Below are 16682 nucleotides of genomic sequence, written 5' to 3'. Positions count from 1 at the left end.
TGCCAGGAGTAGGGAAGGAGGGAAAACTGAAGGGGGGATGAGATAAAGGTAGAAGGATATAGACAAAAGTGTCCACAGGAAGGCAAGAAAGATGGTGAGGGGTCTGGAGACCAAGTCCTATGAGGAAAGGTTGAAGGAGCTGGGTATGTTTAGCCTGAAGAGGAGACGACTGAGAGGTGATATGATAACCATCTTCAAGTACTTGAGGGGCTCTCATTTAGAGGATGGAGCTGTTTTCTGTTGCCCCAGAAGGTCAGACGAGAACCAACAGGTTGAAATTAAATCAAACGTTTTCAGCTAAACATTAGGAACAATTTCCTGATTTTTTTTTAAATTTTATTAGACTTATATCCTGCCCTCCCCACATTGTAGGCTCAGGGTGGGCACCAACATATAGGTCTGCAATTAAGCAGATTTACAAATTAAAACATGTTATAATAATCCATTAGAAACAATAAAATCATCAACATTAAATCAATAAAATCCAGCATTTAAAACAACAATGTGCCTCGACAGACAATAGTGTGGCCCCAATCCGCTTCTAAGATCTGTGGTCACTGGAGGGGAGGCCAGACAAAGTGGATGCCCGCTGCCTCATCTAAAAGCCCAGCGGAAGAGCTCCATCTTGCAGGCCCTGCGGAACTGTAATAGGTCCCGCAGGACCCTGATCTCATAAGGTAGCTCATTCGACCAGGCAGGGGCCAGGGCTGAAAAGGCCCTGGCCCTAGTTGAAACAAGTTGGACATCCCTAGGGCCACGGACTACCAGGAGGTGCTGGCTCATAGAACACAAAGTTCTACGGGGCTCATACAGGGAGAGGAGGTCTCAAAGATATGCAGGCCCCTGGCCATATAGGGCTTTAAAGATAAGCACCAACACCTTGAAACAGATTCGGTATTTGATAGGCAGCCAGTGCAGGTCACACAGCACCAAGCAGATATGTGCCCACACAGGCAGCAACATCAACCCCCACGCCACTGCGTTCTCCACTAGCTGCAACTTTTGGAGCAGAGTCAAGGGAAGCCCCATGTAGAGAGAATTACAATATACTAATCTGGAAGTGGCCATTGCATGGGTCACCACAGCCAGATCACGGGCTGTGAGGTATGGGGCCAACTGCCTGACCCACCTCAGATGAAAAAAGGCAGATCTGGCAGTGGCCTCCATAGTCAGTGAGACATCCAGTGAGGCATAGTTAGTGAGGCATCCAAGAACACCCCTATGTTCTTCACCTTCAGCATTGGCACCAAGGGGCCCCCGTCAAAGACTGGGAGCCCAATACTCAATCCCAGTCCCCCACGACCCAGGTGCAGGACCTCTGTCTTCAATGGATTCAATTTCAGTCTGCTCTGTTGTAACCATCCAGTCGTAGCTTATACCCTGTCCAGATGTTCAGGGGTAAAGTATGCATAAAGCCAGAGGGTCACAGCTAGAGTCACAATCTACAAAATAGCCAAAAGCTGCCAATAAGCACTGCAAATATATTCAGACAAAAATCACAAAATACATTTGAATATCAGTACAAAAGTCAATCTGATCCAGGTAGGTAATTAAAAGTCCTTAATGCAGAGTAATTGGTCATAAGTCATTGACGAAATTCCCCGGAGTATGCTTTCATTTCATGAGTATTTCCTCCAAACACACTCAGGATTACCTTACAATAATAATACAACAATGGCTTCCAGTTTAAGTGTTTCGCTGCTTGGTCGCTCCCCGTCTTGCTCTGATGTGGGTGTGCCAAGACTCGGCTGACGGGAAGAGTCCGAGATCATTCTGGACTCTCCCAGGGTCTCTGTAGGAGACCCTCAGCCTAGGAAGCTGAGGAGAGCCTCTTCCAAGGCGACGACCAAGGAATTGAGGCTCACCTTTTCCCAAAAAGGTACCGTCGCAGTAGAGCCAGTATGGCGCCCAGAGACGACTGCCGGACAAGTGGACATGATCAAAACTTTTAAAAATGCTTCTAAAGATCTCCAAGGCTGCAATGGTGAGTTAAGCAATGCTCAGGCGAAATAAAGCGACTATAAGAACCTTGGTAGTGATTAGAAGCGCCTAAGTGCAAAACAAGGGTGGAGGGAAAACTCAAGACTTCCCGCCCACACTAAAATCAAAGCGGTTTTAAATCGGAAATAAAAGACTTTAAGCAAAAGCAAGCGTATAAGAATTTAAGTGAACTCAAAAGCTGCAAGAGGATACAAAGTTGATTAAAATTGCTTAACTTTTATCTTGTTTTGGGAAACTTACTTCTTGTTGATATTATGGCTGGGAGAGTGTGGAGGGCTACGCTGGAGAAAAAAACATTGACCAGAAATAATCAACCAACGAATTCCTCCCAGAACCAGGCAGTAACTGCAGATATATCTACACTATTAGCGAATGCACTGCGCCCCCTAATAGAACAGATGACTAACCTCAACAGCAAAATAGACAATGTGCAGAAGCAATTGACTCAAATGGACAAAAGAACCTCAGCAACTGAAAATATGCTAAAAAAATCGAAAAACAGACTGAGAGTATTAACAAAAGTGTAGATGAAGCAGAGAAAGAAAGTTCATCCGACAAAGCACAGCTAATACAGCTCCAGCTGGAAAGATCCATGTATGTTCTACGCTTCTAGCAGATCCCTGAAGATAAGAACAAAGACTTAAAGGAGCTTATAGCAGAAGCTCTTGCACCATTAATGGATTATAAACAAGAAGAACTACTGAAGGAGATGGACTGGGCTTACAGAACTTATCCAGACTTTATAAAGAAAAATAAACTCCCGGGAGAAATATGTTTCAAATTCACGAAGCAATCTACCAGAGACCTGGCGCTGAAATCTACACAGGGGAAATCCTTGAAAATCAAGAATGAGGAAGGAAACTTTATAGGGAATTCACTCTTGCTCTACAAAAAAAGGGAATACCCTACCGATTCCCTGAAGGACTGAATTTTAAATACGAGGATAAAAGAATTAAGATTGACTCTGTTCCTAAGGCAAAAATATTTATGGACCAATATTTAAACCCAACGCAAAGTAAGAAAGAAAAGAAGACAAAAACTAATGAGGAGGAAGAAGAAGACCTACATGCAATCAACATCAAATTAATTTTCTAGACATCATGGACGCTAGTAAGAAAGAAAAGAAGACAAAAACTAATGAGGAGGAAGAAGAAGACCTACATGCAATCAACATCAAATTAATTTTCTAGACATCATGGTTCATTTTGATGGTACAAAGCTATCTACCAGACTTTATAGAAAACCTACAGTTAAAAATTCATTACTAAGGTGGTGGACTTCCGGGTTCCGGGCTCTACAAGAGCAGACGCACAGGAGTTAGCTCCACACGTCTTCTGACTTTTCCTAATACTTCTATGGATTAATACAACCGTCAAAGTTCTCTCCCATAAAAATTCATTACTAAGGTGATAGTCACCACCACCCTGCACATGGCAGAAGGAATTTACCTTACACTCAGTTAATAATAATAATAATAATAATAATAATAATAATAATAATAATAATAATAATACTTTTGATTTATTAATCGCTTTCCCCACAAGTGGGCTCAAAGTGATTTACAGTTACTCTTTAGACAGGAGACTAACAATGTTTCATAGGGGATAGGGAAGACAACATATAATTCATTTTAATTGCACACGTCGTAACTGCAGGGTGGAAACGTTTCTGGCTTGGCTCAGTCATGTCCCGAACGGCTTGATGACGTTGGGGCTTCAGGACCCATATGTCGTGTCGCCACACTGCCACCGCCTGGCCGGAGCATCCCACTGCAGGGATTTTTCGTAGCCAAGTAGATTCTTCCGCCTTCTGGATCCTGGACCAGGACGTCCCCAACCAACAGCTAACACCTTCCCAGAGGGGAGTTGGTGTGCCCACCCTCTCTAAGGAGTGGTTCCCATTTTATCTACTTACCGAGGCTTTTGAATCGCTGGGTGGACGATGACCTGGGAACAACAGGCTGGCTCCTCACACCAGCGCGGGGCTCGAACTGACACAGTTCAGATGTTAAGACAGTGGGATATACCCACTGTGCCATCGCTCCCCTTTAAGGTTACAAAGAAATTGCTCTGACATCACAGATATCCAGAGGGAATCCTTAACTTTAATTAGTAATTTAACAAAGAGAGAGTACCCTTTTTAAATTATTATTATTTTATTACTACAAAACTACAAAGGAAGAGGGAAGTGCATGGACACTAAGACTAAACAAGAGCCAGTTTGGTGCAGTGGTTAATTTAACAAAGAGAGAATACCCTTTTAAAATTATTATTATTTTATTATTACAAAACTACAAAGGAAGAGGGAAGTGCATGGACACTAAGACTAAACAAGAGCCAGTTTGGTGTAGTGGTTAAGTGCGCAGACTCTAATCAGGGAGAACCGAGTTTGATTCCCCACTCCTTGTGAGGATTTGTCTCCTCCCGGGATGGTCCGCTGCTGGTCGCCGTGACGGTGCGACTGAGGATTCCTCCAGGACGCTAGGAGTGTCAAGGGTCTGGAACGGGGTTCCCTTCAGGGAGAGCTTGCCTCAGACGTGGGAACATCAGGGGTTACGCCACCCCCTCTTCCCGTCCTGGGTCTGGCTATTGGCCTGTCGCCTGCTTTGTTTCTCTCTCTCTTCAGCAGTCTGACCATTCACGCAGCCAGCCCAGCGCCTCCCCATCGGCTTGCTGCTCCCTCCTTTTTATTTCCCCTTCCGCTCTTGACACTCCCCCTGTCCTGGCCCCACCCCCATCCAAAGGTGCCGACGCTGAAGCGTCCGACCCCACCCTTCCGTCCTCCGGCTCCCCGGAGGCTCGGCGGGTCGGAGTCGGCAGGAAGAGCCTGGCGACGGCCTCCCGGGCTCCTGCCGGTGCGCGAGGGCGGTTCCTGGCTCGGCCCGGGCCCTCGCTACTGCTGCGCTCGTTCGCCGCGCGTCTCACCCGGTTCCCTGTGTCGGCCTGCTCCCGCCGCCCGGAGCGCGGCGTTTCGCCCTCCTCCCAGTCGCCGGCGTCGGTAGGTCGCAGGGCGACGGATGGGGGGACGTTGGGGGCTTGCTGTCTAGGTTGCTGTTTTTCTCCCAGGGTGGCCAGGAGGATTCCGGGGAAGTCCCGGTGGGCACCGGGACACTCCTCCACTTGCACCTGGCTGGATGGCCTTGGGCAAGCCGTAGCTCTGATTAAGAGCTGTTCTTGAAAAAGAGCAGTTTCTGTCAAGAGCTCTCTGAGCCCCGCCTACCTCACAGGGTGTCTGTTGTGGGGAGGGGAAGGGAAAGGAGTTTGTAAGCCGCTCTGAGACACCTTTGGGTAGTGAAGGGCGGGGTATAAATCCAATCTCTTCTTCTTCTTCTTCTTCTTCTTAACAAGCGAAATACAAAAGTAAAGCAAGGATCATACTGCAAACAAATAACCAATATGTAGTGAAGGGTAGTGAAAGGTGGGGTATACATCCAATCTCTTCTTCTTCTTCTTCTTCTTCTAAACAAGTGAAATACAAAAGTAAAGCAAGGATCATACTGTAAACAAATAACCAATATGTCTTTCCTACAATTTAACGATAAAAATAAAGTGCAAGTACTGAATGCGTTATTTCAAATATTGATAAAGCTAAATCAAGCCCGTTTAACCAAATTTAGGTACATTATAGTCAACTACTTTTATACAAACAATAAACCTCCAGGTTTCATAACATTATGAGAATAATTATTTTTTGAGTTTATCTAACATAATTTAGCTGGATTTTAAGGATTTTAGGAGCTGTAGCTCCCTTTTCGGAATCAGAGTCTTCTGAGGAACTATTAGGGATACTTAAGCTGGCTTCAGAATCATGATCACTCTTTTCTTCTTCCTGAATGTTGCCCTCTGTTTTACCATTGTCTTTTATCACTTTTTTCTGTTGCTCCAAAAAGTCTTTGCTTTTAGGGCTTCATCAATCTTCGCTTTTTTGCCGTTATGGTTGAATATAAGTCCTTCTGGGAATATCCACCTGAAGGGAATGGAATGATTGTGCAAGAAGGAAGTCAAATTTTTATATTGTCGTCTCCGCTTTTGTATCTCAAATGGAATATCCTTCAACATCGTTTCTTCACCTTTGATCTTCAGAGATTTCCCATTTGTTGCTTTCAAAACTGCATCCCTAGTTGATCTTTTAGAGAATTTAACATATATTTCACCAAGCAGATTGTTTTTCTTAATAAAATCTGGATAGGTTTGATAGACCAAATCCATATCGCTTTGCAGTGAATCCGCTTTGGGGTCTGTCACTGGTGCCAATGCTTCACTTAACAGTTCTTTTAAATTCTCCCCTTTCTGTTCTGGGATACCTTGAAAACGCAAAACGCACAGTGATTTCTCCCTTTGAAGCTTTATCAATTGCTCTTTATCAGAGATCCATTCTTTTTCCACAGCCTCCAGTTTCTGTTTAATAGAATCTGTCTTGGCTTCAATTTGTTTCACAGCTTTGTCAGTTCCATCTGCTCTTTTAGTTGTTTCCATCAGTTGTTTCTGGAAACAATCAAGCTTATTGTTGATGTTAGTCATCTGGTCCAGCAGAGGGCGCAGTGCTGTTGCCATCATGTTTGGGAAGTCAGTAACTGCTTCCAGTTTAAGAGTAAAGGTCACTGAACTGGTAGTTCCTGGAGAAGGTATTTTTTTCAGCACCATTTTTTCTCCTCTCATTGACATTGTTTACACAAGGTAAGATCTGCTTAGATAAACTAAAAGTCCATCTATTTTGCTTCGCTTTAGACTATTTTTGCACCGTATTTGGTTAGATTTGCTTTTCACAACCGTCATGTTCGCCTCTGAGCTGCCGCTCAAGAACTGCTATTTTTCATTGGGGGGGGATTTCTAACTCCTCCCCTTCCTCCAGGTCAGCTTAGGGCTTTAGATCAGTTTCTCCACTATAACAGCTCGAGTAGCTTAAGGGGGGTTTGCTTACACTCACAGTTCATTCCTTTAGTTTTTCCAGGAAGAACAATATAGTGCTGGATCACTTGCCCACTTCATCCGGTGTGTGCCTCATGTCTCCATATTGGTTTCACGGTGGCAGGACCTATCGATGTAAAGAGATGCCTCAATTCCTCAGCTGTTGCCTTGGAAGAAGCACCCCTTGCACCCCAGGCTGGGAGCCTCCTACAAGGGCTCTGGGGGGCTTGGAATCATCCGAGTCCCCTCCCACCCGCTGCGATTCAGGGGGCTCACATCAGAGCTCGATGGAGCGCACCCGACCAGGGAGCCGATGAAACCGGAAGTCCAACAAAGACAGAGTATCCTGATCACTTCAAGCAGTGTATAAAAAAGCTTTCATAAAAAAATAGAAAAGAACTCCTATATACCAGCGAGAAAACTAACCTTGACAGATTAGTTTGCAGCATCTCATTTAACCCTATAGTGGTCGGACTTTCAAAAAATATATAACACAGTTGGAACATAGTGAATGATGTTCTGGGTTGTAAATACAAACCTGTAACATGTTTCAAAAGGACACCCAGTTTCAAAGATTTGCTAGTTCACAGTGACACTTCTGTTAAAAACAATAACCAACCACTCCTACCAGGTACAGATCCACCTTTGGGCCATTTCGTGTGTGGGAATTGCTCTTATTGTATGTTTACACGTAACATCAAAAAAAAATTAAATCCTCCTGATGGAAAACAGTATGATCTAAGAAATTTTACGGATTGCAACTCCAAGAGAGTGGTATATGCAATCAGGTGCCCTTGTAACAAACTATATGTTGGAAAGATCTCTAGATGCCTAGAAACACACATCTGTGAATATAAAAGCAAAATATCATTGGGAAAAACAGGAGCACCACTTGTCTCACACTTTATGGAGTATAATTATTCACCCTCAGATATTGTTTTCTGGGCCATACAAAAAGTACCAGAACAAAATGAGAGTGTTTTATTGAGGAAGGAGGGTGAATGGATACTGAGACTAAGGTCTTTGGTCTCTCATGGATTAAATGAGTCTGGACTTTCTACATATGTTTGGTCATGGTGACTAAGCACTTTTAGCAAGAGTGCTGGCCCATTACATTCTAAGGAGGTGATACAGCATACTTGGTTATAAAATATAGCCAACCTTAGTTTCAATTATCATACTGCTCAAGGTGGAAAGTGAATAACTTTAGAAACAATATGTCACTAATTTTGCTGTTCATTCCTTTATACTGATTTTTGTACTTGAATGTTTCTGGGTTGAAATTTTATTATAATTTACTACAGTGTATTTTACAGACCTAAGTGTATCTGAACATGCTGGAAAAGTGGGCAGATGTGAATAAGATGCAATTTAACAAGGATAAGTGCAGAGTTCTACATCTGGGTAACAAAAATGAGGAACACGCATACTGGCTGGGGGATACACTTCTGAGAAGCAGTGTGTGTGAACAAGATCTTGCAGTAAGGGTGGACTGAAAATTAAAAATGAGCAGCTAGTGTGATGTGGTGACAAAAAAGGATAATGCAATCTTGGGCTTTATCAACAGAGGCATAACATCCAAATCACATGATGTCATGGTCCCGCTGTACACTGCATTGGTCAGGCCACACCTGGAGTATTGTGTGCAGTTCTGGAGGCCTTACTTCAAAAAGGATGTGGACAGAATGGAGTGCGTGCAGAGAATAGCAACAAGGATTATCAGGGGTCTGGAGAACAAGCGCTATAAGGAAAGACTGAGGGACTTGGGAATGTTTAGACTGGAGAAGACGCAGTTGAGGGGGGATATGATTGCTCTCTTTCCGTATTTGAAGGGCTGTCAATTAGAGGAGGGCAGGGAGCTGCTCCTTTTGGCAGCAAAAGATAGGACTGACAATAATGGGGTTAAATTAAGGGCAAGAAGGTACCAGCTAGATATTAGGGGAAACTTTTTTAAAGTAAGAGTTGTGGAATCAGCTCCCTGTGGCGGGTGAGCTCCCCCTCACTGGCAGTCTTTAAGCATCATCTGGACAAGCACTTGTCAGGGATACTGTAGGCTGATCCTGCATTGAGCAGGGGGTTGGACTAGATGGTCTGTATGACCCCTTCCAACTCAGTGATTCTATGATTCTATTATGTTTGTGTTGGGTTTTATGTATAATGCTAGGTTTTATAATTAGGAAAATTGTTATAATTAATGTTAGGTTTGACTTTTGAATGATACATTTTTAATTAATTGAATTTTAATTTTACCTAATTTTATACTAGTGTCAGACTCTTGAACAAACTCACTCTCAACAACACTCTCTTGTAGTGATTTTTTAATTGAGATATGAAGATGGGTCAAGCTGAGCTCGTCTGTGTCAGAACTAACGGATGTGGTGCCAGTCCTGGTATTATACTTAATTCAAACAATCCCCCCCAGTGATCCATCCAATCAAGCCATTCATGCAGCCCACCTAAGCTAAGCGTGTGTCCCCCCCCCCCCAACTGCAAATCTACAGTTACATTATCTACGACAGGCCAGCAGAGACAGGCTTCCAAGGTCATTCACATTCTTCCCATTTGGGAGGCCTCTTAAGAAAACAGTTACCAAGCAGTTAAGCAAAGCAGTTCTCACACACTCATCCACATACAACAACTGCCTCCCCCCAATGGCCCAAATACAGAATGGTTACAGGTAGTGAAGACAGAACAACAGAAACAAATGGCAAACAAGGACCCAAGTTTGACAACTAGATCCCCTGATGAAGTGAATTGCAAAACATGTAGGGATCCACAAGAACTAAATAAATATTTTTCACCTTGCACCTGTTTTTCTACATTTTTTCTCCCTGTATAGAGAAAATAGTGCTTTTTACTGCATGCAAAATGCAATATCCATATATTAAAAGGGCTGTCCTGCAGAATGGATATGGACTAGGATTACAAACACCACTGCTTTGTCCAAAGTAACTACAGGAAAGACCAAAGTTTCTTGGTTAAATAATCTGATCACAGGACTGCAGCAGCTTGTTGCCTATATCATTCATTTGCTTTGCAAAATTTAAATAAGGCATATAGTTCATATAGTAGCGTATGATACATGTGCAGAAGCAGGGGTTACTCAGCAAGGAGATGGTCTCAGCCTGCTGCGGCAGAACAAACATCCTCTTGCAGAGCAACCTGAGTGCTCCCAGACATTCAAATCAAGCCCTGTTCTCATATCTCAATGCTGACGTTTCAGTCACAAATCTGCAGCTGTTTCCAAGGGAACCACATGAGTTCCTTCTGCAAGCCTACATCACTGTAACTCAACGCTCTTTCTCAATATCAGACCCTCCCCTTCCACTAAGGAAAGTAACAGAAGCTTATCTGTGACAACCAGGCTTATCAGCCTGAGCAAAATATATAGCCCTATGCTCATGGCAAGCATCTGGACAACAATAATGACCTACACTGATCTGACATTAAAGTCTAGTGCCTTCCATATCAGGACAACCAGTAAAATCATTCCCAGCCCAGAAACACAGTTACAAGAGATGAAAGCAGGCAGAACACAGACACTTTCACACAGTTTTGAAATCAGAGATGGAAAAACAAAGCCTCTGAGTGTTTTATGAGCTGAAACAGTAATTGGGTAGTCAGAAGCATTGATTAGCTATTTCACACATCGCCCATTAACAATATGGATGGTTTAACACATGTATGGTCTGCTACAGAAAATCCAGTGCGCACCTATTTTACACAGGTTATAATCCCCTAGGAGTTTTTCTTCCTTAAACTCCACCAGCATGAATGGATGAAAGATATAGGAGCACAGCTGTGCTCTCATTAATTCAGTGATGCTGCCCTGAAGAATCTGGTGAAAGAACTACACCCAATGTATTTGAAATTATTTTCCCAATTAAATTATTTGACCAGGTGTTTAGTGATGAAAATTTTTTCACATTTATTACCAATATTTCACCTATTATAATATACAAATGATTGTTTTAAAAGTTATTAGCAACAAAACATTTTAAAGACGGCTGGCAAACGGTATCAGGATAAAATACAGAAAGGCAAACTGAGTTGCCAGAGAGACACACTCCATCCCCTACTAAAGACACATAGGTAATCTATGCTTGTCATGATTGGCAAGAGATTTGATATGGGGAAAAATCTAGGGCATTTTCAGCTTAACAATTTTTGCACATACTCATTTCCCCCAAAAAATCAATTCTGTTTCCACATCCTCATGGCATGTGGCTAGAGTCTTACTAATTATCCAACGAAAAAAGTTCATAATTCTACAATTAAAAACCCAACTGAAAAAAGTAGATTAAATAAAATACAGAAAATGTAAAAACAGCAGAATGCTCTACATTTTTGCTGCAAAAGTTGCTCTGCATTGTATGGATTCCTAGGCAAGAACTGAGTTTGGTGGAATGCATGGCAGGAAGAAGATACGGCATAGTAAGTATAGCCTGATCTCAGAAGCTAAGTTGGGTCAGTTCTTGAAAGAGCTCTCTCAGCCCCACCCACCTCACAGGGTGTCTGTTGTGGGGAGGGGAAGGGAAAGGAGTTTGTAAGCCGCTCTGAGACTCCGAGTGAAGGGCGGGATACAAATCCAATCTCCTCTTCTTCTTTTTCAAAGAATTATATGCATGCTTCTTTAAAGCTGCCATTGCTGCTGCTGCTGCTGCTGATTCAAGGAGCACAGAAAGCATGTGTACATTTAAAGGGCTATACATGTACACCAGTGCTCACCAGTCGAGAGCACCATCTTGTCTTGGCAAAGAAAATGAAATGTACTTGTTGACTAGAACGCAACAAAAAAAGGAGAAGCTGTTTCTGTTCTTTTAAAAAAACTGACAAGGTAATGTACAGTGAAAATTATAAGAACAAAGCATCTTTCTAAAGAGTGAAAAGGCAGGCAGGCGAAGTAGAAAGGCAGGGCTACACATGGTTCCCTGCCACAACCAAGTCCATACATCCATGACAATAGTGAGACAACAGTGTTGCAGTCAGTTAACACCAAATCACTGTTTGTGAATGCATTATTTACAACTTCCACTGCAACAGTTTACAGATGAGCATTGCCTGTATTCAATGCTCCCTCTAAGCTGTGGAGTCTTGTGAGCAAAAATTCTACTTTGTGAGCTACTGGCATTAAAGTTGTGAGCGAGCGATTTGACTGCTGCATACATTAGTTTTCTCTGGAGCCATCCTTCCTGGAAAAAATGTGTGAGCTGGAGGCTAAAAATCTGTGAGCTAGCTCACACTAACTTAGCTTAGAGGGAACACTGCCTGTATTATCCAGAATAAATGAATGAGCAAGTGGGATCAATACCAGAAAACAAGGCTAGGACGGGAGCACCCATTGTTACCCTCAACTTGTCTTTCATGTGGCAAGTTAGGTCCTATTGCTTCTCTTATACCAAAGCCAGACATCTTTATATGCACTGCATTAAGTGAGTATATGAGAGGGAGACCCACTCCAGCATGTAAAGATTGCACACACAATGGAAACACAGCAGCCATCTCATAACATATGAAACTACATAGCCTAAATATGCATGAATTAGAACAAGAAATGCAGGGCATTCTGCCTTTGCCATTCCCCACCATCACTGCAGTTCAAAATTATTCCTGAGCAAAATTATGCAGGTGCTGAATAAGATATAAATGCTGAATAAGATACAAACCTGAGTGACTGGTATGGGCTGAAAAAAAAATATAACGTGGGGATTTTGTTATTTATCAGGACAGGACTAGTCTCACATTTTAAATTTTCCCTCCCACCCCTCGTAACTTAAAATGGAATAGGAGGTTACTAAAGCCCAGAGAATGATGTAATGTTCTTAAAATGTACATGAATAAAAACTAGACCAAAAGTGATAGGCTTGCTTCCTGCTTGTTCAGTGTACTCATTTTCAATTTGTACCAGTTCTCTCTTAAGAATGCTGCAGTGGTCCTTTCTAAAAGGCAGAAAGCCACAATCATCATAGCAAAGCAAGAGATATCAGGATGTAGCTCCCGGCATATTTATTTTTTTAGTTCATTTATACCCCACCTTTCTCCTCAATGGGGACCAAAAGCAGCTTACCTTTCCATTTTATCCTCACAACAACCAATGAGGTAGGTTAGGCTTACAGAGTGAGACTGGCCCAAGGTCATTCAGCAAGTTGCCATAGCTGAGTGGGGATTCAAACTTGGGTCTCCCAGATCCAAGTCTGACATTTTGGTCACTACCTAACGCTGTGCAGGAATCAAGCCTGTCACTTTCAATCTAGTTATCACCCACAGACATTTTAAGGAGAAACTCTGTGCATTAGAATAAAGTAGTTTTCTCTTGTAGTTTCTCTTGGTTATAAGAAGCTGTCTGTGAAGGAGACTCGGGGAACTGAGATTCAGAGGAAATTGAATCCTTTGCCAAACATCGAAATGTAATGCTATGCAGTGCACAGACATGCACAGGCACAAGACTGGGTTCCTACTGCTAGATATTATTGTTTAGTAATAGTAATCATCCTGCACCTCTGCTGTGCCTTTGGAAAAAAAATATTTAGTTTAGTGGATACATACCCCTCCTCGCCCAGCCCCAGGAACAGTTGACCAAAAAAAGCCTCTCCAGTCAGGATCCTCAAAGATATAGGGTAGGATGCGAGTTAAGAGACGGCTGCAGTTCAGGATAATCTGCTTTTCTTTCTCAGAGTGACAGCCACTCTCAGCTCCCTGCACCAGCTTTTCCACTGCCTAAAACAACAGAGATAAAGCAAATGTCAGGAGCCACACACCCACAAGGACCAATTTTTGCCATAGACATGCAGTGAAAGTTTGAGTGGTTTATAGCAGGGCCATTATACCATGGAAATGTATAATTTTTTTTCTTATTTCTAACGAACTTCCTTTGGACACAACTTAAAAGTCCATTTAAAGAATCCACTTTCCCAAAATACTCTTTTCTTATGTTTTCCAAGGAGATGGAATTCGGATGTTTTCCGAGGAGATGGATCAAGATGGGTAGCTGTGTTAGTCTGTCTGTAGCAGAAGACAAGAGTAAGAGTCCAGTAGTACCTTAAAGACTAACAAAATTTGTGGAAAGGTATGAGCTTTTGTGAGTCTGAAGAAGCTGCATCTGAAGAGATGAGCAGTGACTCACGAAAGCTCATCCCCTACCACAAATTTTGTTAGTCTTTAAGGTACTACTGGACTCTTACTCTTGTCTTCTGCTACAGACAGACTAACACAGCTACCCATCTTGATCCATCTCCTCGGAAAACATAAGAATTTCATTTTCACCCTAAATCCAATTCCAAAACTTAAAATGCAAGACTATGCCCTCTAAATATTCCTTTCTTTCAAACAACAGGAAACTGAAGGCGGCTCAGTGCTTTGCAGTGCATGCCAAGCCTCCTCGAACAGAGTGTTCCATACATAAGTGCAGTGTAGTGGGCCAGCCACAGTCCAAGTAACTTAATAGTCTACATGTCCTGTGCTGCAGGGGATAGGAGCAGGTATCCCTTGTGTTCAGCAAACAGCAAGAAAAGAGAGGGGGGAAATCTCACTTGACTGAGGTTGCCAAAGGACTCAGTGGAAGGTTCCTGCACCAAAAAAATATTTTCAGTACGGGAAATAACATGTGGTTAGATTCTGAGTACTTGTCAGCAGGAGGAATATGAAACTTTAGCACATTCCCCCTCCTGCCCAGCAGTCCCTTTCAACCCCCAGAAAATGGATTCTTGGGGTTATGAGACCCACATGGTTTGGGGGGCTGTGAAGAAGGGCATAATTACCTTCAGTCAATGCAGCTCTGTTGACGGAAGAGAAGGAGCAATTTCACCCCTTCCCCACAATAATGCCCCAATTCATACAGCTGTTAGCACATGTGGCTTCCACAAACCCAAGACTCTACCTTCCAGGGGTCAAAAAGGGCTGCTGGCAGGGTGAGAAATTCAGAAAGATGTTTTACTCATGATCAAACACAAGAGTACATTTTAGGTTACAGCAGGTGAATTTCCTGCTGCTTAATACAAAAGAATTCCTCTATGGCAGCGTAATGGACAGTGAATGGTTAATGCTTTAACCTGGTCTGAGAACCTTGAGTGACAGGGGATTCAAATGGATTTCTACAGCTAAGAGTGTCAATTAAGAGTGGCAGGTAGAACAGTGAAGTTCAGTTAAGTAGAGTATGAGGATCAAGGAGGATCCTGAATTAGGGAAGTGGGACCAGTAGTTCTTCCTAGGAAAAGGGGGTGATTCCTACCCAGTGTTTAAGAGGGTAAATTGGAACTTGTATGTTCCTGCCTTCACAAAGAAGTATTTTTGAGACAAACAAGCTTATGCATGCTTATTTAAGCAGTGACCACCAAGAGATCTCTCTCCACAGTTTTAAAGACCTGTCTGTAGAACCAAATTGCTACCTTATTGTGAAAAACTATTATTTGTTATACAGTTACCTCATACCTGTCAGCTTTCTTAATGTATCTCCTTTTTGATGTTTATCGTCTTTAAGCCTTGATGAAAGATGAAGATATATTAATCATTGCATCTTTTCCCCTTCTTCATTAATTACTTGCCAAGATTTGATTTTCCCGTGTTTATCTATCCTATCTTGATATATTATAAAGTCATTGGTTTTCCTATCAGATTTGTCATGATAAGCATCTAGTGGGGACACTAAAGATTATATTGGGGGACTTATTCTTGTGTTAAGTGACCACCAATTTTTCAGCAAGCTGTCTCTAATGACATGGCCAGTACTTCTCATGGTTTTTTTAGTTGTTTTCCCAGTTTTAATCCAAAGATGTCTATGTAAGCCATCCAGCAAATCTGCTGCTTCCAGTTGCATCAGTCTTTCATTGCATCAGATATATATTTCATTTAGTAAACTCTTAGTCTGTCTCTTGCAAGCTTGCCTACATATATTTATCATACCAATTATAGAACCGTGACCAAGTATTCTGAAATGTCGAATCTGTTGCGCCTTTTATCAATAAAGTCAATTTATCCAATTCCGCAGGCTCCAAGATTTTATTTACTAGTTCTCGTTTTGTTGGTATCTCCGGTAATTTCCAATATTTTGCATAGAGAATTCTTGCAGCCGTAGTTAAAAAAACAATCAAATAACGATAATCTTTGTTAGAATTATCAGGTAGAATATTCAACAACAAAGTGTCTGGTGTAAATGGTACTACCGTCCCTAGTACCTTTTGCAAGGTTTCATGTACCATTACCCAATATTTCTTAGATCTTTCACAATGCCACCACATGTGTTAAAATGAGCCAAACTTATTTGAACATTTCGGGTCAATTTTAGCTAACCTTTCAGGTGTTACATACTATCTATAAAACATTTTATATATGTTTTCTGTATACGGAATAGCTTTCGTAATCCTAATATTTTTCTTCCATATTTGATCCCACTGCTCTAAATTAACAGCATGCCCAATATTCTGCCCCATTGAATCATATTCCCTTTTATTATTTCATCCACCATTAAATCATCAAGTAACAACACATAAAATCTTCATAAAAGCTTCTGATCCATAGATGTCATAATCTTTTCAATCTCTATAAGGTTTTTATAAAATCCGATTCTCTTGTCTTTTGTAAATCTGGATTCTATTTGCGCTCTTTGCCACCATGGTAGGTCTTCTAATGGTTTCAACCGATCTTCGGAGTCCAATATATCCAAATACCTTCTTGGTAATTCTTCCTGGTATGCATTTGGGAGTGTGATGGCTTCTAGTGGAACAGTCAATTTTGAGATTTTTATATAGAAGCGCTTATGTATGTTTTCCCATACTTTCA

The 16682-nt window shown here is 42.0% G+C and overlaps 1 protein-coding gene across 1 annotated transcript in view; it reads right to left on the bottom strand.

Annotated features, from left to right (window-relative positions):
• The window catches only part of HID1 (HID1 domain containing), an 85866-nt gene that overhangs the window by 47858 nt on the left and 21326 nt on the right, over positions 1–16682 (bottom strand). The window contains exon 3 of the mRNA XM_015410745.1: positions 13455–13625. Coding sequence (XP_015266231.1) covers positions 13455–13625 — 171 coding nt within the window. The remainder of the gene's footprint in view (positions 1–13454; positions 13626–16682) is intronic.

This window comes from Gekko japonicus, unplaced genomic scaffold (assembly GCF_001447785.1).
Source record: "Gekko japonicus isolate JY-2015 unplaced genomic scaffold, Gekko_japonicus_V1.1 scaffold15, whole genome shotgun sequence".
Lineage (NCBI taxonomy): Eukaryota > Metazoa > Chordata > Lepidosauria > Squamata > Gekkonidae > Gekko > Gekko japonicus.
This window is presented reverse-complemented; position numbering and strand designations above follow the sequence as displayed.